The sequence below is a fragment of the Ambystoma mexicanum genome, chromosome 14 (assembly GCF_040938575.1).
Source record: "Ambystoma mexicanum isolate Mex_15411 chromosome 14, UKY_AmexF1_1, whole genome shotgun sequence".
Classification (NCBI taxonomy): Eukaryota; Metazoa; Chordata; class Amphibia; order Caudata; family Ambystomatidae; genus Ambystoma; species Ambystoma mexicanum.
The window spans coordinates 432061732-432087957 of NC_090940.1; the positions used below are offsets into that span (position 1 = coordinate 432061732).

The following is a 26226-nucleotide window of genomic DNA, read 5'->3' on the forward strand; positions in this document are numbered from 1 at the left end:
GTAGTTCATCCTTTACCCCTTTTCACTCTCCATTATCCTCGATTGTATCGTCATTTGGCCTCTCCTCCCATTTTTCTAGGCTGATGATTCACAATTCTTTGCTTCTTTCTGTTTCTTCACCGTTTCATTTGATTCTACTATCTCTTCCTGCCTATCTAGAGTCCAACCTTGGATGCATACTAACTTTTTGCATCTCAACCCTCCCAAAACCGAGATTATTTTCTTCCCCTCTTCTAACATTTCGCAGCCCCTCCAATTTCACCTATTTAATCTTACCTTTTCCATTTTGGCTCCTCGTCTTGGTCTATTTTGGCTCCTCAGCCTACTTTACCACGCATATGTCTAATACTGCCCGCTCGTGTCATTGTCATCTGTAGAACATTCCTCATTTCGACACTATTTCTTTTTTGCCTAGACTACTGTTCTGCACTGCTCATCGCTCTCCCTACCTATTATCTCGCCCCACTCTGCTCCGCTATCTTTAACTCCTCTATTTGCACCCTGGCTGTCTTTTTCCTCATATGTCTATTGTCCCTCCTAACGCTCCTTGTCTTGGCTAGCCTAAGAATCTTGCTTACTGTTCCACTTTCTCTGCATTGTATTCAAGTGTATACGTGGTCTTGCTCCATTTTACCTTTCTTCTCTCCTCTCTGCTTATGTCCAATCCGGATCTCTCGGCTCACAACATTGATTCCTGGTTGTACTTCGAAAACCCTCTTGTGCCCCATCTCGCTTTTGCTCTTTCACACTCCCAGGGCCTAAGCACTGGAACGGTCTACCCCTTCAAATCATTCTCTCTCTCTCTCTCTCTCTCTCTCTCTCTCTCTCTCTCTCTCTCTCTCTCTCTCTCTCTCTCTTTCTCTCTTTCTCTCTTTCTTTCTCCCTCTGTCATGCGCCGCCGAGCCGATTGGCGGTTACTTCCGCGATGGAAGCTCCGGCGCCGACCGTAGTGTCCAGCACGTTGTGTTGTTTGCGTGCAGTCACGGTCTAGTCTTCCTATAGCTTGGCGATCGCTGGGAGGTACTTAAGTCTTCCTCTCCCAGCGATCATTGCGTTGCAACCCTCAGTAGTTTCCGCTTCTGACTTTTGGGTGAGACGCTAGTTTTCAGCTTGCGGCTTTGCCGCCCTGTCTTTTCATTTTATCGCTCCTCGCGATACCTCTTGTTCTACCGCCATTTTCTCCCTCTCTTTCGCTTTCCCTTCCTGGTCTGGGGTCTGCTCCTCTCTCTGTTCCGGCAGCTCGCCCATGCTCCTTGCGGACTCTCTCTCTCTCTCTCTCTCTCTCTCTCTCTCTCTTTCTCTCTCCCTCTCTTGCTCCTGGGTACAGTGACCGCTCGAGTATTCCTACTTGAGTCGCCCTTAGGCGCTCCCCTTTGTTGTGAGAGCGTTCTCTGGTCGCCTTCGCCTGCGGCTCTGCTCCGCCACCTCAGCCCGTAGTGACAATCACCCATCACTTCGTCTACTGCTGGACCATCATTCTTCTCAAGAAAGACTTCGGCTCGACTTCCTGTCTCGCAAGGGTTTTTTGTGCCAAGAAGGCTTTTTCCCTTGTCGTCTACTACGGGAGAGGAGTCCCAGGACTGCTTGTTTTCAAGCATTCACTGTGGCTTCCTCTCGTGGTAGGCAAGTTTCTTCATCCTCAAGGAGAGATCTCTGCGCCCGTCGGCGTCTCAATACAGACGAATTGGAGGATTACCATTCAGGTGAGGAGGGGAAAGGAAAGGAATTGGACAGATTGCAACGCCCAGAAACTAAGATGTCGGCAGAGGAACAGATCCAGGAACTCTGGAAGGCGGTTCAGGGTTTATCCCAAGAGTTGCAGACCGTCAAGACTGAAAACGTAGTCCTACGACAGCTTGCCACTACCCGAGAGGTTCCGCCTGCCGAACTACCTCCCATGACGCTCCCTTCAGGGAAGTTTGACGGTTCACCAAAGAAGATAAAAGAATTCTTGGAAGCGTGTGTGGTGTACTTTACCTTTAGGCCTCGTGCTTTTGCCACCGATCAATCCAAAGTTGGGTTTTTGATCTCAAACATGACGGGCAATGCCCTTGCTTGGGCCACACCGTTGGTCACCAGTGCCAACCCCATACTTCATGACTTTACAGGGTTCCAGGGTCTACTAAAACAGACATTTGAGCGACCGGAACTAACATTTACTGCCAGCGAGGATTTGTTGGATGTAAGACAAGAGGCCTCAGATGTTCTTACCTACATATCACGATTCAAGGCTCTGGCTGCAGAAGCAGGGTGGCCGGAACAAGCCCAGTACGCCATATTCAGAAGGGGCCTTCGAGAAGAGATTAAAGACGAGCTAGCTAGGTCCTCCCGACCACCAAATTTCTCTGATTTGCTGTCTTCCACATTACAGATTGAGTACCGCCTTCAGGAACGCCGAGCTGAACGCCGCAAGCACCGCCTCGCAACGGGTTCACCAGCTTTCACTCCGTCTACGTCCTCTTCCTACTCCTCCTCCCATTCCTGCGAAGAACCAATGCAGATTGGGGCTACCAGAGGTCCTCTTCCGTTTGCTGAGCGAAGACGGAGAAAAGAAAAAGGACTGTGTGCCTATTGCGGATCAGAGCAACACCTAATTAAGGAGTGCCCGGTGGTACCGACTAAGTCACAGGGAAACGAAAATCCTCGGCGCCAGTAGGGACATGGTTCCGAGGATCACCTTGCAATTTCCTACGTCCCTACGTTTCTCTCTCTGTATCTGCTCCTAGCACTCCTAACACTCAGGAAGATTCCAGACTAATGGTGATTCCGGTATGTATCGAATCCCGGGGGAAATCCCTAGATGCTCTCGCCCTCTTGGACTGTGGGGCTGCTGGTAACTTTGTGGACACTCTATGGGCTGAGAAGGTGGGTCTTCATAGAGTAGCCCGTAAGGAGGATCAAAAAGTAGAAGGGGTGGACGGGTCTCCCCTCTCTTCGGGTCCAATCACACATACCACGGAGGAACTAGGAGTCACCATTTTTCAACATACCGAGGTGCTCAAGTTCGACATCATCCGAGCAGCCCATTTTCCGATCATTCTAGGAATAACTTGGCTGCGCAAGCACAATCCTCAGGTAGACTGGACCAGTAACCAGTTGAGTTTCTTGTCTCACTTTTGTAGACAGCATTGTTTCTCAAAGTCATTCCTGAACACTCATCAGACCGCAACTATATTAACAAGTGACCATGTGGGTATCCATGCTTTACCACATTTCTGTTTACCTTATCAGGAGGTCTTCAAGGAAACTATACCGGCGAAACTGCCTCCTCATAGACGGGAAGATTGTTCTTTGGAACTAGAACCAAATGCTTTGGTCCCTTTCAGCCGGATGTTCTCCTTAACTCAATCTGAGAGACAAGTATTAAAGGGATATTTGGATACTAATCTGCAAAACGGTCTTATTCAACCCTCCAAGTCTCCGGGAGGAGCCTCTTTGTTTTTCATTAAAAAAAAAAGACTCTCCCGATTTGCGTCCTTGCATTGACTACAGAGGACTCAATAAGGTGACCATAAAAGATCGTTACCCCATGCCCCTCATATCTGAAATCATAGAGGCTGTTCAAGGGGCTTGCGTTTTCACCAAACTGGACTTACGTAATGCATACCATCTGCTTCGCATTGCCAAGGGTGATGAATGGAAGACGGCGTTTCGCACCCCGTTCGGCCTTTACGAATACAAAGTTATGCCATTCGGATTGGTGAATGCCCCGGCTGTTTTTCAGCGGTTCATGGACCGAATATTTTCCGATTTACTCTTGGTCACGGTCATCGTCTATCTGGATGACATTTTGGTTTATTCATCAGATCTGGATTCCCATATCCTTCATGTGTCTCAAGTACTAGAGCGTCTTCAGCAATACAAACTTCTGGTTAAACCAGAGAAGTGCGTGTTTGCAGCCTCCTCAGTGCACTATCTGGGATATGTTCTCTCCAAGGATGGTATTTCAATGGATGCAAGCAAAGTTAAGGCCATACTGGGTTGGTCCTCCCCTGGTAACGTTAAGGAAGTACAAAGGTTTCTTGGACTCTCGAACTTTTACAGAAGATTCATACCAAACTTTTCTGAGGTAGTTCTTCCCATCACAAGTCTCTTGAGGAAAGAGTCAGGACCTTTCTTGTGGTCACCTAAAGCTGAACAGGCCTTTAGTGATCTAAAGAGATTGTTCTGTTCAGCTCCGGTTCTTCGTCATCCAGACCAAAACCTACAGTTCATCGTGGAAACGGATGCATCTGCCTTGGCTATAGGGGCAGTACTATTGCAAACCTACAATACTGAAGAACATCCAGTCGCATATCTCTCCAAAACATTGTCCCCCAGCCAACTCAATTATTCCGTTCTCGAGAAGGAACTGCTCGCAATGAAACTGGCTTGTGAAGAGTGGCGACATCTACTGATGGGAGCACGCCATCCCTTTATCATTAGGACCGATCATAAGAATCTCAAGGTCTTACAAAACATGGAGTGCGTAAATTCTAGGCAGGCCAGATGGGCTTATTTCTTTGCCCAATACGACTTCCATATCACTTATGTACCTGGCACCTCTAATAAGGTGGCAGATGCCTTGTCCAGGAAAGAGATTCCCGGGGAGAGTGCCCTTCATCATCGGGAGACCATGTTCAGAAGGAATAAGATCCTGGGGTTTACCAATGTGTTCTTTCAAGAAATTAAGACCGCTATAACTTCAGAAAGATCGACATCTCCGAGACCACAAGGAAAGGCATATACGGAGAGGGAAGGTTTTGTGTTTTTTGGGAACAGACTGTACATTCCAGAGGGTCCTTGGCGCAAGAAGATCATTCGGTGGTGCCATGATTCACTGACGGCGGGTCATAGAGGAGTGCTTAACACAACCGAACTCATCGCAAGAAGGTTTTTCTGGCCAAAGTTAAAAGGAGATACTAAAGACTACGTCAAGGCTTGCCCGATATGTGCTAGAGCCAAATACCCTTCTGGGAGACCCTTAGGCTTACTTACTCAAGCAGAATTGCCAACACGCCCATGGGGTCTCATATCAACCGATTTCATTGTGGATCTACCAATGTCTGATTCCTGTACATGCATCATGGTGACGATTGACACTTTCACCAAGTTGGCACATTTTTCTCCGCTACCTGGACTACCTACCGCCACTCAAATGGCGGAGACCTTTACTAGAGACGTCTTTAGACTGCATGGCCTACCAGATAAGATCATTTCCGACAGAGGCAGTCAGTACGTCTCAAACTTCTGGAAAGCATTGTGCTCTAGGGTCGGCATAGAAAGGGCTCTTTCTTCTGGTTTTCACCCTCAGTCGAACGGCCAGACGGAACGACTGAATGCCACCCTAGAGCAATATTTGAGATGCTATATTAACCAACATCAGGATAACTGGGTATCTCTATTACCCACAGCGGAATTTGTGTATAACAATTCCACCCATTCCGCTATAGGTCTCACTCCTTTTTTTTGCACGTACGGAGTGCATCCTCGATCCATTTTTCCTCTGATTCCGGTGCCCACCAATTCACCCACTACGGAATCAGTTCTCCAGTCCATTGGGGAAGCGCATAAAACGGCTAAGTGCAGTCTACAAAGGAGCAGAATCCGAAACAAGGAACAGGCTGACAAACACCGGCAGGTTTGCCCCGATTGGCAACCGGGGGACAAGGTGTGGCTCTCTACCAAGTTCCTACCTCGATGGGTTCACCCTTCCAAACTTTCTCCTCGCTTTCTAGGACCTTTTTCCATTCTATCTAAAATCAATCCTGTTTCTTTCAAATTGAAGCTGCCTCCTCCTCTCAATCGCATTCACCCTGTTTTTCACTCCTCTCTACTCAAACCCTTCACTCAAAATCCTCACCAACGATTCCCTCCTCGTTTTCATATTCAGGGTTCTGGGGGTGCTAAGGAGTACGAAGTTGCAGCTATCCGTGACTCCAGGTTCTACAGAGGTCGATTAGAATATCTAGTCTCGTGGAAGGGTTACCCGGTGTCGGAGGACTCCTGGGAACCGGTCTCCAACATCCATGCCCCCCGATTGCTGAGAGGTTTCCATCAGTGTTTTCCAGGTAAACCTGGGGGATTTCGTCCTGGAAGGGGGCATACTGTCATGCGCCGCCGAGCCGATTGGCGGTTACTTCCGCGATGGAAGCTCCGGCGCCGACCGTAGTGTCCAGCACGTTGTGTTGTTTGCGTGCAGTCACGGTCTAGTCTTCCTATAGCTTGGCGATCGCTGGGAGGTACTTAAGTCTTCCTCTCCCAGCGATCATTGCGTTGCAACCCTCAGTAGTTTCCGCTTCTGACTTTTGGGTGAGACGCTAGTTTTCAGCTTGCGGCTTTGCCGCCCTGTCTTTTCATTTTATCGCTCCTCGCGATACCTCTTGTTCTACCGCCATTTTCTCCCTCTCTTTCGCTTTCCCTTCCTGGTCTGGGGTCTGCTCCTCTCTCTGTTCCGGCAGCTCGCCCATGCTCCTTGCGGACTCTCTCTCTCTCTCTCTCTCTCTCTCTCTCTCTCTCTTTCTCTCTCCCTCTCTTGCTCCTGGGTACAGTGACCGCTCGAGTATTCCTACTTGAGTCGCCCTTAGGCGCTCCCCTTTGTTGTGAGAGCGTTCTCTGGTCGCCTTCGCCTGCGGCTCTGCTCCGCCACCTCAGCCCGTAGTGACAATCACCCATCACTTCGTCTACTGCTGGACCATCATTCTTCTCAAGAAAGACTTCGGCTCGACTTCCTGTCTCGCAAGGGTTTTTTGTGCCAAGAAGGCTTTTTCCCTTGTCGTCTACTACGGGAGAGGAGTCCCAGGACTGCTTGTTTTCAAGCATTCACTGTGGCTTCCTCTCGTGGTAGGCAAGTTTCTTCATCCTCAAGGAGAGATCTCTGCGCCCGTCGGCGTCTCAATACAGACGAATTGGAGGATTACCATTCAGGTGAGGAGGGGAAAGGAAAGGAATTGGACACCCTCTCTCTCCCTCTCTCTTTCTCTCTCCCTCTCTTTCTCTCTTTCTTTCTCTCTCTTTCTCCCTCTTTCTCCCTCTTTCTCTCTCTTTCTCTCTTTCTCTCTTTTTCACTTTCTTTTTCTCTCGCTTTCTCTTTCTCTTTCTCTCTCTCTCTCTCTCTCTCTCTCTCTCTCCTTCTCTCTTTCTCTCTCGCTCTCTCTCTCTCCTTCTCTCTTTCTCTCTCGCTCTCTCTCTCTCCTTCTCCCTTTCTCTCTCGCTCTCTCTCTTCTGCCTACTAATGTAGTATATATTTCCTGATATCACCCTAATCATGTTTATTGTACGGTTTTAAATGTGCTCAGTGCTTTGGCGGAAGCGCTATCTAAATCACTAAATTACAAATAGACTGCTCTCATGGGTAGGGGAGTGTAGATATCTTCCTGCTGTCCCTCCTGGGGTGTGCAGAGTAGGGTGGCTTCTAAGGGTTCGGAAGAATAGATGGAGTCCACCTCTCCTTTCGGGACTGTTGAAAGTATGCACACATGCGTGGAGGGGAGTAGATATTTCACACCACTCCTTCCTACTGTGTGGAGAGTAGTGTGGTTTCCATGGGCGGGACAGAAATACCTGGCACCCACATCCCCATGCAGGAGTGTGTAGATTTGGATGGTTTCCGCAAGCGTCCTCAAGGTGGGAGAAAGAAGATACGGGCGCACAACCGAGGAAGTGCCGGAAAGTGCTGCTTTGCTGCTGAGGACTTTGCTCTCTGTGAGCACGTTTGATTGAACTATTTTGCTGAGAATTGCTGGTCTTGTAGTGATTTACTACACTTTATTAGAAGCCCTGCCCCCCAATTACAGCGTCTCCAGAAGTACAGTCACGCTCGCGAAACCGCAGAAGTGCCGGAAAGTGCTGCTTTGCTGTGCAGCAAACGGCATATGGCTCTGCTGGCATTGGAGACACGCTGATTTGAGATGAGCCCACAGTACCTACTTCTGACTCACTATGTGAGTATCTTTTTTTATAACAACAAGTGCCTGTCTCCTCTTTATTTCCAAAGTCACGTATACTCTTTAAAAAAGGCATGCCAATATGAGCAAACATCATAAGTGCGTCACATTCTCTCAAAAGCACTCTTCATAAACATTCTCCTGCTCTCACTGCAGTAGAGAGACGCATGACGCCGAAAGTGCTTATCTGGAGAAACAAAACTCCAGCGGGAGACATCAGGGATTTCTGTCTCCCACGCGACCCTCCAGCTCACGCCCCTAAACTGCCTGGCAGTGTCAGTAATTCCGCCATTGTAGTGGAATCGACCCCTGCTAAGCTGTATTGCCGTACCGAATCAAGCAAAAACACACAGTTACCGGATTCACTCGTAATCGCCTGTTTTTGCAATACTTCGCCATATGCAGCACCCTCAGCAATCGCCGGCAGACATCTCTAAAATGGCCACTGACCACACTAGCTTACTCTCACTGTCCGACCAAATTGACATTCCAATTCTGACAATTTCTTGTCCAAATAATGATTCAAACTCCCTACTGTACAATTCTGTTTCCCCTTTGGGGGTATCCATGATAATGGAGCTGCTCCCCAATACCCACAGTTTGTCACAATCACCAATCATGTTTGGTCACTCTGTCCATGAGTCTTCGGCAATGTCCCTATCCTTCTGCCGTCCGACTCCCCGCAAATTAGCTCCTTTTCTCTGCCCTCTCACCACACTACCTTACAAACAATCACACACACCTTCAGAATCTTCTCTACTAGAAACTACTCTATCCACTAGGAACCTGGCCATCACATTTCTCTCAAAATTACTCGAATCACTCGACGCCAAGATCTCCAAACAGTCTTTACAAATGAATCAAATATTAAAATGGATGGCCCATTTTCAAAAGAACCCAGTGCGTATCAAAGAAGCTACCTTACCTCAAGCCCTGGTCTCTATTACTGACAATTAAACACAAAATAAGGAGAGAACCAACAATAACGCTCATGGTGAGCCTGCCAATTTATTGTTAGAGCGGACAATTTTACCCACCTTCAAACAGATTATTCGTCCGATTGAAAATGTTGGAGTAGAAGCAGCTTTTCAATGTCCCAATCAGATGCCCCTCTAAGCACTGTTATCACTAACGAGTCATCAGAGGCACATAATGATGCGGCTCAGCCGATGGATGTTTGCGAAAAAAAAGAAAAGCAAAGCTTTAGATACATCCTTTAAAATTACCCTAAAAAAACAAGAATAAGAAAAATCTGAGGACACTTTCCAAGACAAGCATTAGACAGTTTCCACATGCTATTAATATACCTAAGAAACAAATTCTGAAAGCCAGTAGGACCATTACCAATAGATACAAAGAATTGGCTCATGCCAAGATAGAGGTCTCTAGTAAAAAAAAGCCCCTCCTCCTCAGGCTCACCCTCCCTTAGATGATCTGATTATGGCTATAGCTGCTGATCAGAACAAGCCTGCTAATTTTCAGACTGCACCTATAACAACTAACATGAGCTATCAAACAGCTCCTATAGCCACGACGCAAGCAGTCAAATCTAATGCAACTGTCCTACCAGTACAGGGTGAACTATCACTACTACAAATTCGGGCAGAAATTCAAAAATCAATAGAATTACACTTGTCATCCCAGCAAACAAGCTTCACATCCGTAAATTCACAAAGTTTGGCACATCTAGGATTGGTAGATCAGGGCATTAGTCATAGGCAACGCACCTTGCCCTGTCAACAACTTCACCATGCGACTTGTTCAGACGCACAGCAAGACCCCTCCCCCATAGTGTCCGTTGCACAAAGAGAGATTAATTTCAGACGGAGCCATGACTATAAACCCAATAATCCAGCAGAACAATCATTGTTTGATCATGAAGTGCAGGCCAGCACCGTTCACCTTGTATGATCTCAGTAGAATGAGTGCACTGGGCATTTTTGGAGACATACCCACCTTGGAAGACATAACCACAACTGATATTGATCAGGTGGAATTTCTGAATGATTCAGACCTCTCAATTGTGAGGCTTTGGATTTCATCGTCATATTGAACACAATATGGCAAGCGAAAATTGAACTTTTCACCTTTAGGCTTTGTCATTGCCCAAGAGAGATGGCTTCCACTACTCCCACTCAGTTTGTGGAGTGTGGAATGGCTGTTCAGTGCGTTCATGGGTGGCAGAGAATAGATGGCTTCCATCTCAGTTTTTGAAGTTGTAGGGAGCGGGATGGCTTCCACTGTGCTCTACTAGGTATGGGGAGTATATAGATTCAGTGTATCCCTCTGCAGAGTGAAGAGTAGGATCGTTTCCTGGGGCTATGGAGAGTATTTGGCTTCCACCTTTCCCTCCTGGCGTGTGGAGAGTCAGATGACTTCCATGGGTGGGGAAGAGTAGATAGCTACCACATCTTCCTCCTGAGGTACTAAGAGTAGGATTGCTTACATGAGTGGGGTAAAGTAGATAATCTACACCTCTCCAACATGGGGTGTGGGGAGTAGGATGCCTTCCACATAAATCTTGTAGGTGGGAGAGATAGCTTCACCTCTCCCTCCAGGGGTGTAGAGGGTAAGATGGCTTCCACAGTGCTCCAAATAGGTGATGGGTGCAGATCGTTTCCACCTCAACTTTCTGGCATGTTCAGAGTAGAATGGCTTCCATGTGCGGGGGTAGAGTAGTTGACTTGCAGCCCTCCTTCCTGGGATTTTGAGAGTAGTACTGTTTCTATTTTTGGGGAGAACTGATAGCTTCTATCTCCCTATCCCAGGATGTGACCGCAGGATGGCTTCTATAGATGTGGCAGAGTAGATGGCTTTCACCTCTTCCTCCTTTGTGGTGGAGAGTAGGTGGACTCCCAAGGGCGGTTGAGAATAGATGGCTGCCACCTCTCCCTCCTGGGGTGTGGAGAGTAGGGTGGCGGAGCATAGATATTTTACACCTCTGCGTCCGGTGATGTGGAGAGTAGGATGTTTTTGACAGTATGCTCATGGCCCGGGTAAAGTGGTTAGCTCATGCCTCTGCCTCCTGCAGTGTGGAGAGTCTGTTGGATTCTACAGTGCGCCCTTGGGTGTCAGAGAGAGTATAGTCTCTACTTCTCACTCCGGATCCTAGAGAGTAGGATGGGATTCCATATTGCTCTAATAGGTGGGAGATAGTTGATAGCTTCCACCACTCACAATCTTGGTGTGGAGACTGGGATGGCTCCCATGCATAGGGGAGAGTAGATGGATTCCAGCTCTCCCTCCATAAGGTGTGGATGGAGAGTAGGTGGTCTTCATTGGGTGGGAAGGGTATATAGCTTTCACATTTTGCTGCTTTGGTGTGAAGAGTAGTATGGCTTTCACGGTCAAGGCAGGTAGATAGCTTCCACCTCTCCCTCCCCAGCATGTGGAAAGTAGGATGAATTCCACAATGATCTCATGGATGGGGAGAAAAGAAAGCTTCCACCTATCCCTCCTAAAATGTGAGAGTATAATGTAATCTATAGCTAGAGTAGATGACTTGCACCTCTTCCTTCTGGGGTGAGTATTGTAGGATGGCCGCCATGGTTTGGAGAGAGTGGGATGGATTCTGCATTGCTCTCATTCGTGGGGGAGAGTAGACTTTTCCACCACCCACTCCCTTGATGTGAAAAGTAGAATGGCTTCCATGGGTTTCGGGGAGTAGATAGAGTCCACCTCTTCCCTTTGGGTTGTGGAGTGTAGGATGGCATTCATGGATGGGAGAGAGTAGATATCTTACACCTCACTCATCTAAACTGGCGTGACAATGGTGGCTACCATGAATCTATCATTGTGGGGGTGACACTCAACTCCTTTTCCTCAAATTGGACCACCAGAGTCTTTTCTCCATCAGTCGCAGCAGACCCAAAATCCATACTCTGTGGAGTCCCTCAAGGCTCATGTGAGTCACCTACACTCTACAACATATTTACAAAGCTGTTATTCGATCTTTTGGACAATCTGAGTGTCATCTACACCAACTATGCTGTTGAAACCCAGATCCTCATCCCTCTCACTGGTTGCTACGACCAAGACTCTCCTACTGAACAACATCTATCTTGAAATCCAAGCATGGATAACCACCAATAGCTTATGCCTTAATGACGATAAGACCGAGCTAATGATCGTAGCTACCTAATCACAATTGAACAAAATGGACCCAATTCAAACTTCAATATTGATGGTAATGCGATTAATGTATCCAAAGAAATAAAAACTTTGGGGGTCTATCTAGACTCCACACTATCCCTCAAAAAACAAGTGAGTAGTTTAGCATCATCCACCGCATACACCAAGAAACTGATTTACAGCTGTAAATCATTACTATCTACCAGCAGCTGCCTAACGCTAGCTAGAGCACTTGCACTGTCTAAACTAGATTACTGCAACGCTCTTTTCTTGGGCTCCTCAGAACTCAACTTAAACCGGCTCCAAGTCCTACAGAACAATTCTGAGAGCAGCACTAGGTTTACCCAGATCCAGCCGAATCTACTCTTTGCGACACAACACCAACTGGCTCCCCATTTGGGACATAATCACATTACGCACCTTGGCTATCACACATACATGTCTCTCTAACACAGCCCCATAATACCTGTCTGACAAAATAAGTATTCGCCATCCCTCACACACCACCAGATCGACTCACTCACTCAGCCTGGAGGTACCAAGGTACAAGCTAAAGGCTGTGGGAGGAGCCAGCTTCCCAGTACAAGCTGCCAAATGCTGGAATTCCTTCCCCATCCATTTCAGACAAGAACCCTCCTTCCTCACATTAAAATCTCAAATAAAAAATTGGCTCAACAACAAGCCGCCTCAGTAAGAGGCTACCTACCTTATCCTGAATACTCACAGCACTTCTACTTCCAGTTGTTCTCCCAGCCATCATATGATAATGCACTATGGCCTGGTCTGGTCCACTTGACCACTCTGTAACCAGGGTCCTGTCCTTATGACCAGCCTTATTTGCCCTTGTTTTCTGACCTCTTTGTAACCCAAGTCTCTCCTTTTTTTGTCGATGCAATTTCTCCTTTATGTATGCCACTGCAATATTCCACACATGTATGTATCTGTGTAACTATGTAACTACTAAGTCTCAAGTGCCCAGTTACATTTAAGTTCGGTGCGCAATATAAGTAATAAACAAAAACAAAAAAACAGACGCACAGCACTACCACCTGCTTGCTTGCATACACTTAGGGGACTTGGATTAACAGTCTGAGGACCTTGGGTCACAAGTGCACAAAATGAGGGATGTAGGGCAAATAATGTTAGGTGCTCTGGGATCTGCATCAGCAGTGTGAGCAGATTGCCGTACATGTACAGCCCATTTGACCAAGGGAAAATGGACGTCGGGATGGGTAAACTAGGAGGGAACATTGAGAGAGACTGGGTTTCTGGTGAATGGGCAGTAAGTGTGAGGTTGTTTTGTGGCACCTGGACCGTAAGTGAGAGGTATCTTGGAAACTATGGACAGCACTGAGAAGATCTGCATAGACAATGTGAGGTTCCATGGTGCACCCATGGGCGTAGGACATGGGGGGGGGCAGGGGGGACAAATCCCCCCCCTCTATTGTAAGTGGGGGGATGTAATGTCATTTATCCCCCCAAAATATGTTTGGTGTGTCATACAGGCATCTGTTTTTGAAGTGGGGGGAGGGCTCCCCCAACCCCAAAGCATGGGGGCAATACCCTGGGGGCAGATGTGTGATCATCTGCCCCCAGGGAAGGGGGCAAACAAAAAAAATCTATATTTTTTAAATGTAGTTTTGGGTGGGGGTGGGTGCGGGTGGGGCCACTAGCCACAAGGGATTTTTGCAAGGGGTGGCCCTCTTCCCCCAACCCTAAGTGGATGGGGGCACCTATGTAGCCCTCCCTGGGGGCAGATTTCTGCTCCTAGGAAGGGGTACATGAGATGCCCCCCATCCATTTGGGGTGGGAGGGGAGAGGCCATTGCAAATATTGGCAGAGCCACCCCCCAAGCCTGGGGCAGTATGTTTTGCCCCCCTTGGGGGCAGATGGCCACACACATGTGCCCATCTGCCCCTAGGGAAGGGGCAAAACAAAAAAATATATTATATCTTGTTTTGGATGGGGGTGCGGGGACCAGGGGGACCCACTAGACCACCAGGATTTTTTGTGTTTGAAAGGGGGTGGCCCTCTCCCCCCCACCTTGAGTGGACACCTTATGTAGCCCTCCCTGGGGGCAGATTTCTGCCCCTAGGAAGGGGTACATGAGATACCCCCCATCCATTAGGGTTGGGGGGGAGAGGCCACTGCAAATATTGGCAGATCTGGCCCCCAAGCCTGGTGAAGTACGTTTTGCCCCCCCTGGGGGCAGATGGCCACACACATGTGCCCATCTGCCCCTGGGAAAGGGGCAAAACAAAAATAAAACAAATTATAACTTGTTTTGGATGGGTGTGGGGGGCCACTGAACCACCATGGATGTTATTAGTGGAAAGGGGGTTGCCCTCTTCCCCCCACCCCAAATGGATGGGGGCATCTCATGTAGCCCTCCCTGGGGGCAGATTGCTAGATTGGGGTTATCAGTGGGTTAGCCTTTTCCCTTTGCGCCCAGGTAGGTCCACCCACACAAATGAGGTACCGTTTTCCTCGGGACACCTGTGGGAATGCGGGAAGATAGGACATCCGTTGTTGGCGGCGTGTTTCGGTGGGTGGGGAGAGGGAAATGTCCCTGAAATTTGGTGGAAAAAAACACAATTTTCAGACATTTCACTCTGGCCATCCACCGAAACACGCCACCAACAACACATGTCCTACCATCCTACCATCCTGCATTCCCACAGGTGTCCCAACAAAAACGGTACCTCACATGTGTGGGTTTACGTACCTGGGCGCAAAGGGAAAAGGCTAACCCACTGGTAACCCCAAGCCTTTCGGCAGAGCAGATTTTGCTCATGTGGACAACATACAGATTTGGGCCTATGGTGTCGAAGCCACCAAGGAAAACAGGGAACCTCATGCATTTCCGAAAAGAGGACACCCGTGGGAATCCATAGAGGTCTGACTTGCGTGAATTGCCCCAGAATTTATTACCCACAATCCCCGGCAAAGTCCAAAATGTTACGACCGCCTATATTTGGGGAAAAAAGGGGCCAAATTTGGCCGAGATATCTTATGTAACAAAAAAGTTACAAGGGATTGAATGGCGAAATACCAAAATCACCCAAAAAGGCCTTGGCAGAAATACCCATGGCAGTTAAGGGGTTAAGACGGTAAAGCCCCAGAAGAGATATCATTTGTAAGGTAGCTCAGTGAGTTAATGCTCCAAATGCAGATTGTACACAGGAATATGTAACACCTGTGTTCAGCACCTGCCTTAATCTTCTGGTGGGATAATATGCGGAGTGAATGCATTCAGCTTCCGATGCAAGACAGCATTTTCCAGGTCAATTGGTTGCGAAAAAGTGGTGGAAAACACTATTACTGTCGCCTTTTCTAATTGGCCGGATTTTCGTGCATTTTCTGGGTGGAGTTCGGGAGCCGAGTGGACACACCAGGACCCCCTGTATTTCTCGCTCCACCAGACAAATGCAGCCTTACTGCCAGCATGGATTCTCATGCTGGAAATAAGGAAAGGGATTCCTCTGGGATCTCCTTGGAAATTAAACCTGGTAAAAGCAGGCAGAGTCCAGAGGAAGCCATTGTCAATTCCGCCAATAATCGCTAATTTTGCTAGGTATTTACACTCTTCCACAGTGGAAAAGCAATGTGATTTCACCTGCCTTTTACACTAAAATCTTCAATTTTGTGGCGGAAAAGTAAAAACTTGCGCCAATGGAAGTGGTCCACTCCATGCATTTACTTTGCGCCTTGATGCTTGTGGGTTTTGCGTGATGCTATACATGTAATAAATAAATAAATACATTTAACCTGACCCCAGATAAATGGCAATTGGTGATCAGAATGAGTGAGCATGGCATGTCGCTGGTAAGAGGGTGTCTGTGCTTCTTGGGTGTGTTGGCAAATGCCCATAATTACCATCTCACATTAAACAGGTGCTTAAACCCATCAGTGTGGATTGCGCAATAATAATTCGACAAAGGTATTTCAAATGGCCAATTTTGCTCTTTGGGAGACATTGTCAAAGTGGCAGAATGGTGCCCAGAATGTGCCACTTTCTCTGCGGAGTGAATTGTGCCCACCCCGAGGAAGAAGTGTGAAAAATCCACAAGGGCACCGTGCCCTACTCCTTCTGTGTGTCTTCCCCACAGGGTGACATGTATAAGTCTCAGGTGGCAAGCCTTGTACCCTAGATGATGTGGCAAAGGATTCCAGACTTCCGAGGCTGATAACATTAGTAGCATTGAGTTACATGCCATCTGACAGGTATGTGTGATAAAGTTGCAAAGCAGTGCTGTTAGTGAGCTAAAGCAGAAGGCAATGTATGCCCACCCTCAAAGGGTACGTACGACCAAAAGTAATAGGCCCCTCACCCCATCATGGCTGTAAGGGCCAGGCTCCAAACCAGGGCAAGAATGCCCTCCAATCATCCATACCCACGAGTAGGGTACTCCTCGTGCTCCAGGAACCCTGCTGAGCAACCTCTGTGCTTTCCAGGTGATACTAACATTATTTAAAGCCAGAAGTCTAAAAGGTAATCGCTTAATTGCAGCTGGAAATGAGCTCCTGGCGTGATCAAAATGTCTTAACCAAGTGTGACATCATCCCCTTCATTTATAAGCAATATGTGTGTTCTTGCCTTTCTTCATCCACTGAATTACTGTTAGAAACAAAGGAAAGAGTTGTGTCTCTTGTGTAGGCATAAGGAAGGCAGTTGCCAGCCTCTGGCATAATATGCCCATGTTCTTCCAATATTGGCTAGCTGTTGCCCTCTTATGGCCAGTGACTGGCAAATGCCTTCCCCCGGCAGACAGTAAAGCGGAAATAAGAGGCCAATTCAAAACACGGAACAAATAGCAGTTAAGACAGACTGCAGCTGGCATTGCTGTGTTAGGGAGAATATGTTGAGTGTTCAAGCAAGGAGGTATGTATTAAGCAAGCAGTGAGACAAGGGAGCTGCAAAAAAAGGCCAGAGAGGCTCTTTGAATAGTGTGACAGGGCAGAGGACCCATGCTCTGCCGTCCTAGTAACATATGAGAGAATCAAATGGATCAGGCTTTGCAGCAAATGTTAAACGAGAAAGGAACATAGTCCAGCTCTGCATTCAGAATAACAAAGGCAAAGAAAGGCTAGGCTCTGAAGCCAGCATGAGATGGAAAAAGAGGGACCAGACTCATCGTGAGAGGCTGGCCTGGCCCTCGCAGGGGCGCTAGAGGGGCAGCCGACATAGCGGGCTGCCCCTCTGGCCACCCCCCTGGGTCCACATACACCCCACTTACTAAGCATCCCCCGGGTCTGATGCATCCGGCCGTGGACCTGGGGAGTGCTTATAAGGGGGTGGGCTTGCGATCGCTCATCCTCCTTGTTTGCTGTACTCCCCACCCCCCGGAGGACAGTCAAAGCAGCAACATCACACACCTGGTCCCTCTGTCCAATAACAGGGCTTACTCAGAGGTATAAGCAAGATTTCCTCTTTCTTTGAAACGGCCATCCTTCCATTCCAAGAGAGACACACGTCTCCTTGCCCCACACTAAAAAGTAGCAATTTGCAGTTGGTAGAAAAGGCAGCAATTCCTTCATTTGGCAGGAATCCACTTACAGGTGATCTGCCTCTCAACGAGCTGGCGTCCTACCTGTGGCCCACTGGAAGTAATTGTTATTTCCTCTCTCGTACCATGAGCTCATAGTCAGATGACAAATCAAGTAATGCAACATATAAAGACATGTTCTTTGCTGCTGCATCCTTTAATTGTATTCTGTTTTCTTTTCTTCTTTTCTCTTGTTTTATACAGTGATATTTGTAATTTAATACGTACTGCTATTTTAATTTTAATGTTGTGAAAAGTCGAGTTCTTTGACTAAAACACAATAAATAAAGAAAGCAAAGTCCCCAAGGTGTCCCCTCTCCCCTCCAGATTTTACTTGTCTCCTATGCCCCTGGGTGCACCGTTGCAGGCAGTGTGAGTTGCTGTGTCCATGGATACAGAGGGAAGAGCTTGGGCCTCGTCGATAGGCAGGGGGAGTGGGTGGAGCCTATTATGATTCCAGAAAGGAATTCAGGACAAACATACTCGCCGTAGCACTTAAGAGGTTAAATGTATGAATTACGCGGGCAGACAACTGCCACAAGATTGGAACAAATGGATAATGGATCATCTAGTAAGTTTGGGCACATGGAAAGAATGTGTTTGGATCTTGCGCTCACATGGAAAACCTTAGCCTTAATTTGCATTCCTTTTGAAGGTGGTAAAGTCCCAAGTTCCCACAAAATAATCATCTCACACTAATTGCCATATGAATTTTAAAATCTGTTGCTTGATGTTAGCGATTAAGCATGATAACACCACTACTTTGGCACACTGTTATGTACAAAATTAATATGACAACTAAAAATAGAATAAAAGTGGCCATGCAACTGTAAGGCACCAAATAATCTGATGATTACATATTATTGTCTACTTTTTTGACCTATATATATATATATATATATGTATAATTTTCGAACCTAGCTTGCACATTATTGCCAGTTTACACCATGCTTAGTTATTGAAGTGCATCATCGCTGCTTAGCAGATCATTGCCACTTTCTCCTGTGCTGACTTGTCTCACATGGTAGATTTCCAGAAAACCAATTTATCACATCATAGCCAGTTTGTATTACGGGATGGTAGATACTCATTTTGTCCTGAGGATTTGGAAAGCCTTGTCTTAGGGTCGTGTTTTCTGAGTCTCATAACCACTTTTACGATTATGTTCCATTACTATGTTTGACCTTAAATATACTTATTGAAATATGTGCTCAGCTCCTCCTTGCAGAATGCCTCAGTACAATGAACCTTTTCTGCTTCTCTCACAGTACGTCTTTGATTATCATGATGGTGACGTGTTTGGCTGTGTGGCAGACATCGGCTGGATCACTGGGCACAGCTACGTAGTCTATGGTCCTCTCTGCAATGGGGCCACAACCATCCTATTTGAGAGCACCCCGGTGTACCCCAATCCTGGTATGGAGAAGCAGCACATTATTATTATTATTATTATTATTATTATTGTATTTATTGAGCGTGGACCTAGTTTTGGGGAGGAACGGAGCGCTTTACAATCATAGGGGGAACAACACAGTGGGGGAATCAGAGAAAAAGGGGTCAGGGTGCTTACAACAGGGTCGGGCGGGCAATTGGCAGAACGAGATCTACAAGCAACCAGAGCAAATAGTGAGGAGCAAGATGGGGCGACGAGTCTGATGTTGATGGGGAGGAGTCTCCAGAGTCTTGGGGCGTAGACCGAGAAGGCCTGTCATCTGGTTCTTTGCTTCCTGCATCATAGTATGGGTACAGATCATGGCTGCAGATCCCATGATTAGCCAGTGATTGGGCAGAATGCATGCGCAGCAGATGACATATTTCACATCTCAACTAGATTAATTTCATGGTTGCAGGCAATCTATGTCTAGTAGGGCAAATAATCAAGGAGAGAAACGCACATTCCTATTGATGCTGGGAGGAAACATTTGTCGTAGGAGGCCCAGTAATGCATTTACGACGATGTATCTTGAGAATAGGCGATGATATGCCAGAGAAGTTGTATTTCTAAAGAGTGTGGGCAGTTGTGAGATATGTGTGTGAGATATGTGTTGTTTGGTGCCTATGTTTGTTGTGATATGATGGCTAGGGATGAAGTTGGAATATGGCAGTGGTGAGGTAATTGATTCTAAGATGATTCCGGTGGTACTAACGAACAAATACGGATTTGGTGACCTCCTTGGCTTTTTGCAACATGAATCTGTTATCAGGATCACATGTTAAAGAAAGAAGGGGTGCCTTGTGTTTCCCTGGAAACAAGGCTATCAGACTTTTATAAAAATGTACCTTAATCTCTAATATAGCAGAACTAGCGCATAGCATGTGTAGGCGTACACAATGTTGTAAGAATGTCATAGGGCAGTTTGTAGTACAAACATATGAAAAGGTGTATACCTTGCTTTTAAATGCTTCCTAGAATATTGTGTGTGACCAGTAAGAGCCCACCTAGAGCCCGACCATTCGTATCTCCATCTTCACCGATCCAATGTATATGACAGAGACAAACAGAACACCTATAGAATAATATTCCGTTTTTAGAAACAAAATCAAATTTATTGTATCTGGGCTACTTGAAGTACCCAAACATTTTGTGTGGTGCTTGTTGAACAATTTTTAGCAAGTCATTGGAACTTTAAACAACCTGACATGCCTAGACAAAATAGGTGATCGCTTTAAGCCCAGTCTTCATCAGGGTTAACAAAATGTTTTAGGCCATCCGAGGCCATCCAAGAAATATACCCAAGGCAGGCTAATTATCAGTTGGAAAGGTACCATCCATGTATTATTTTAAGGAGTTCACGAAGTGATAGTTCGAAAATATTATTTTGAATAAAAGGTTTTGCTGAACAGAGCAGAATTTATATTTATTCCAAATGGATAAGGGTCCTTAACAAAACAAAGTATATTGTCCTCTGGTTTCCTTCACCAGTGTTTGACCCCTTCAGAATACGGTGAGGCATTCCTCAAGCTTGTCCTATCCCGTGGTGTCTGGATAGGCCCACCACTCTGGTCTTCGTTCCTCCTCCTCTTCTCTTCCCTGTAAAATGAGAGAACCCTGTCAGTTTCTTTTGGTGGGTTTTTATGGACTACCTCAGAATCAAGCCCCCACCAATCGCCATCAGCCCTGACCAGCCAACATCTTATTGGCTGTTGCCGTGTTGACCCGCCTCCCATAAAGGCTGCCGTCCCTGCGTGATCCCATCCATGCCCCAGGGAACTGCTGAGGCGATCACGTGACCAAAAACGTGGTCGCGTCGGGTATGGGCGGGCCCTGGCTCCGTGCGTCTTCCAGCCGTGATCCGTGGCACGCTGAAGGGTCGGTCGTCCCCCCTCCTTGTCATGGAGGGTCTGCGCTCCCCTCCTGTCCTTGGGTCCGGGTCCCCGCTCAGGCGAGTGCGGCAGCGACGCGCCGTGTCCCCGAGCAGCGGGCCGCCTTCTGGCAGGTGAGTGCGGCGGTGACAGCCGCGAGAGGAGGGGCCGGTCCGCTGCCCCCAACCCCAGGTGCGCCCATCACCCCCTGCGGGTGCCGAGGCGGCCGAGGCGCATCCCCACAGGGGCTAACGTGGCATAGGTAGGAGGAAGGATCTTGCAGGTGGTAAAAGGAAGGACAACATATAATAGGATAGGACCTATTTTATTTTTTTAAACAGAATGAGTGAAGTAAAATGGAGTGTGATAACCATGCTCAAATAAAAGAGTTGTTGCAACATTTGTTATCTGATTTTTTTTTTGTGTGAATTAATCTTGATCAGGTGGTTCGAAGTTTAATGTCATTATGGATGTATATTTGGTCCTTCAGGGCTCTAGGTTAAATCAAAAAGCACAGCCACATCTGTAGTAACCAAATACAACGAAGGGTATGTGTGTGCGTTAGCAGGCAGAGAGTGAACTTAGGGTTGTTTTTTTATAAGGCAGATCTAGTGCACACAGGTTTCAGCGTTTGAGGCTGCAATATCTCTATGGATCGTTCACAGCAGTGCATAGTTTCTTCCTATGAAAAGGGTGGCAAAGATTAGTATATCTTTCCAATAATTTGTAGGATAACTATTTGAAGGAGGGACACAAACCTGTGAAAAATGGGCAGTTAAGGAATTGTCTGATTTTGGAGCAACTCTAAGTTGTAAGGAACTGGACACGGTGGTGATGCAACATGTAACGTGAAGGCAGCCATCTTAGTTTCTATATGTTCAGCCTATAGGTGATTTGGAACAATTCTAAGTTGTAAGGAAGGGGGGACACAGTGTATAATATAAAGTGAAGGCATCAATCTTAATTTCTATAATTTCAGCCTGTAGGTGCAGCTACCAGACAGGTAATGTGGAGTTCTGGTGGCCATGTTGGCAAACCAATGTAGGAATAAGGGTAACAGATTTAAAGCTGCCATTAAAACAAGTTTCCAATTGCTTAAAAGCACAAGCAATTATAATAAGACACACTTTGCCCCTTTTGTGAAGGTCTTTTTTTAGAAGGTAAATAGAAGTGGAGGATTTTAGAGATTGCATAAAGGTGTAAGTGTTTAAGATTTAGGCCATTCGTCATGTTCATTAAGCCCATGAATATGGCTTTTAAAAAGTAGGATCCATAGTCGTCGTTTATGATTCAGTAGTGTTTCTACATTTCATTGAGTTAGGGTACTTTTTACTAAGATAAGTATGGTCCGGTTAATGTCACCCAAGGAGGGTTTATCCTTCAAAAAGTGCATCATGTATGCTTGCAATGTCATTTTGTAAATTTTGAGTCACGCTCATTGTTTTAATGGCCGTCCCACCAAAGATCGTATTGCAAGTGCACGTGATGCAGTAAATTACATTCCGTTTTTTGAGGTTAGAAAAATGTTTGTATGTGCATGTTTTTTTCTCAATTTTAAATTAAGTAGGTTTTATTTGAATGGGCAAGATGATCTCCCAAAGATGTGGGGCCTGCCACGTCCGGTGGGTCACAGCATCTAGTGATTGATGTTGGCTGTGTGCATTCTTTTGTGTGGATCTTAACAAAACATCTTAGAGTTTTTTTTATCTTTTAAATGCACACATAGGTTTTTCTTTTAGCTCTGCGTGGTTCACTAACAAGTGCTGATTATTTTAAAAGGTTTTGTGGATTGAGCTGCTATGTCTGCTGAAAGTTGTGACGCAGACACTTCTCCTTTGTTCTTACAAATTAGTTTGGACATAAGTGGGACCTTTCTGACCCAAACCCTTGCACTTTGTTGTAGAAGGGTTATTACTAGTTGAGGGGATTTTCAGGATGAAATGCCACCAGTGGACAATACCCCTCTGCTAGCTGTGTCTGTAAATCCTCCCAAGTCAGAGTTTTTTAACTGGCAGAATATCTGTGGCTGTGTTGCAGCCGTACTTCCACCCAATGGTAAACACTGGAATATGTTTTTCATATGTATATATTTCTACCATCATATATATGGTGAAAATGGATATGGAACTATTTAGATGCATACAAGCAAAGGCGGTGTCAGGGTGGGTCGCAGATATAGCCATTTTCTAACCTCTATCCAATGTCACCATGTTAAAACCTTTTTTCTGTAAGCGCTACATTTTTACAGTGTTAAAAACCTAAATGGGAGACCACCAGGGGGCACAGGCAAGATGGTTGCTTGAGCATTTAAATCCTCTGTATGGCCCTGAAAAGAGAATGATGAACTGACAAAGAGCAGTGTTAAACGCTCGGCAATAAACAGTGGAACGAGCAAGTAGTGGGTGTGTGGAAGGGTGACGTGGTCGGTAGACCGATGAAACAGGACAGGGATGGCAGGCCGCAACTCCAGGAGGGAGCCGTCTCAGCGTGACGACAAGCCTAGCAGCACTCCACCGGTTAACGGTCGAGGGTGCATTGGTAACCGTCGCAGGATTGAAGCAGACCACACAGATCAACTGGGACACACAGGCTTCATAAGGATTGTCAGCTGAGAGCACTTATCGGATGTGAGGGAGGCCACTCGCCGTGCTAATTGCGGCGCTGGATTAGAGAGGCTTTCGAGAATGTCTGTGAACCCCGCAGCAGAAGCAGGCTTGTTGTCTGCTAAAGGAGGTGAGGCTGGAGAGGAGCCTGCAGGCTTTTCATGACTGCTATCAGGCCGGCTGAGGCTTACCACGAGGGAAGTGGTTGCCGAGCAGTATGTAATGAATCCCAAGAGAGATGCAGCCAAACAAATACAAGCTCCTTAACCCTATCCTCTTCGGCACAGAGATTCCCGTATTTGACAAGATAGGAGGCACAGGGAGGTTTTTAGATCATGGAGATGGTCGGCAGCCCTGATACAAGGTATTGACTGTCTTGGTAGGGTGAAGCTAAGTGGAATACGGCATATAAACTGGGAGCAAAAGTGAAGACATTGTGCCAGATGGAAAGGGGGAAAGAGGAGAAGAGAATATCTGTGAGGCTGATGCTCTTGAAAGAGGGCTGCAGCGCAACTTCACAAGTTCAAGAGAAGTACTAACAGAGGGGAAGGGATGGCAACAACAGAATGCCACAGATTAGAATGCCTTCTGGATATGAGGCTGCAACCAAGGCAGATATTACTATCATATTGCTACGAATTAAATTCATGCATGGGAATATTCAGGCTTCAATGCATGCACTGAGAGGCAGAGTGGAGAAAGTGGAGGAGGAGATTGAAGCATTAGAAAATAATTAACTGATGGCTGACTTGTTAGACATGAGAATGGATGCCAGGATTAATACATTGGAAGTCAAGGAATATGACATCTCCCTGAAAGTTGACGATCTGGAAAATCGAGCAAGGAGAGGCAATATATGTATCATGGGTGTTAAAGAAGGAGATGGTGAAAACTCCCAGGGCTTGGAACAAAAGGGAAAGGCAATCTTGGGATCCCTCTTTCTCTGTGATGGCAAGCGTGAGCGCGATTTTAGCTTTGACAGAATTCACAGAGGAGGGGGGCCACCGGGAGGTCTGCTCTCTATCCTGGCCAAATGTTACTATTTCAAGGATATGATGGCCATTTTGGACAGAGCCAGGAAACTACCGGATATTACCTTTTGAAGGCGCAAAGATTACTATATTTAAAGACCTGTTCGCGTTCACCCTGGCGAGTCGACGGGACTGTAGGGCATTCACCCAGTGGTTGAGAGAATGTGACGTGAAATATAGATGGGGATACCCCTTTTCTCTTTTGAAATGGGGAATGAGGATTTCCATATTATAACTAAAGAAAAAGCAGAGGGGTCACTGACACACTTAAAGGAGAATTACTAGGAGATGACGTCAAGCCAGGATCCCTTAGCAGGCGGATGTAAACAGTTGGTTCATGAAGCATAGGGAGGAGGGAGAAAAGTCTGGGAAGCATGAAATTCAGAAGGTTAAATACACCTTTGCCTAAGACCTTAGGATGGTTACACAAAACCTGGCTTGGATATGGGTGGGGAGAGGGGAGGTAACACGTTACAGGGGTATGAGAGTTGGCACGTATGTCAGTTGAAGTTGATTTTATAACTAGAGTAAAGATGTTGGGGTTAATAGTAGCAAGCCTTTCACTTGTGTGGTTGTGGCTAGTATTTGGGGCGTCTCAATAGGTAAGCAGGGGTGGGTTTGGGGTGTAGGTGGAGGGAAGGGGGTAAGGCGGCAGGTACAGAGGGGCAAGGGTAAAATGGTTAGTTTTGCGGTTAAATGGTATGGTGGTATTGAAAGGACACTTCTCTATTCTCAAAATGGTTCTGAGTCACAGGTAGGGATCAACAGACTTCTTGCTCTGTGAGCATATACTTTTTATATACAAAAAGAAAGTCCGATATTTCATTAGGTGTCACCTAACACTCTTCCCACATCAAGTGGAATCAATTATCACAACATTTTATTAATAAAGATTCAATACATTTCATAAAACAATCATAAAAATGATCATAGTACATAAAACATATACATTATGTTAAAACAACACAAGTAGGAACACCATGGGTGAGTAATGTTTCAATATTTCCTTAAGGATCACAAAATGTGTGTACATATCACACTCTGATTCCTATGCCTCACTACTTTTAGCCTATTTACTGTTAGTGTATTTCAACAACCCGACTTGTACAAGTTTCTGTCCTTAATATACAATCATGTAGGACATTCTTCAGGACATTGTCTTGTGCTGGAATTAAAAATCTTCTTTTGTTGGGGAGAGAACCCTGTTAATCAAAAAATGGACACCCTATTAGTATCTAATAACATAGTATCAATCTCTATTGACATAAAACTGTACCCTCATCCCTCAAAGGGTATCTTAGTATGATTTTAATTACATACCTCTCTTTCCCATCAATACATTTTGGGCCTGTTCTGGTATTTGCTGCAGATTCCCAATTTCTTCAGGAATTCTTGCGCTTCCTCTTCTCTTCGCTAATGTATAATTAAGACAAATTAATATTTTGGGACATCTACATATTCCCATTTCTATTAACTTTGAATGTCAGGTCAAATTTATAGTGATCAAGCTTACCTATCTGGACAACTCCAAACGTCTAGTATTTTCTGGCTTCTCTCAATACAGGATTATGATGAATGATCGCCACCCTGTGTAACAGAGTTAATAGACTGTTACAAATCATAGCATATGGGGGAATAAACTCGTGCAGTGGTTCACAAAAGGTCAAGAATCAAGCAAAACTCACTT

At 46.2% G+C, this 26226-nt stretch overlaps 1 protein-coding gene across 2 annotated transcripts in view; it reads left to right on the forward strand.

Moving 5' to 3' along the window:
- The window catches only part of LOC138526861 (acetyl-coenzyme A synthetase 2-like, mitochondrial), a 300268-nt gene that overhangs the window by 104736 nt on the left and 169306 nt on the right, over positions 1–26226 (forward strand). For both annotated transcript variants that reach the window (XM_069637614.1, XM_069637615.1), the window contains exon 6: positions 18871–19018. In XM_069637614.1, coding sequence (XP_069493715.1) covers positions 18871–19018 — 148 coding nt within the window. The remainder of the gene's footprint in view (positions 1–18870; positions 19019–26226) is intronic.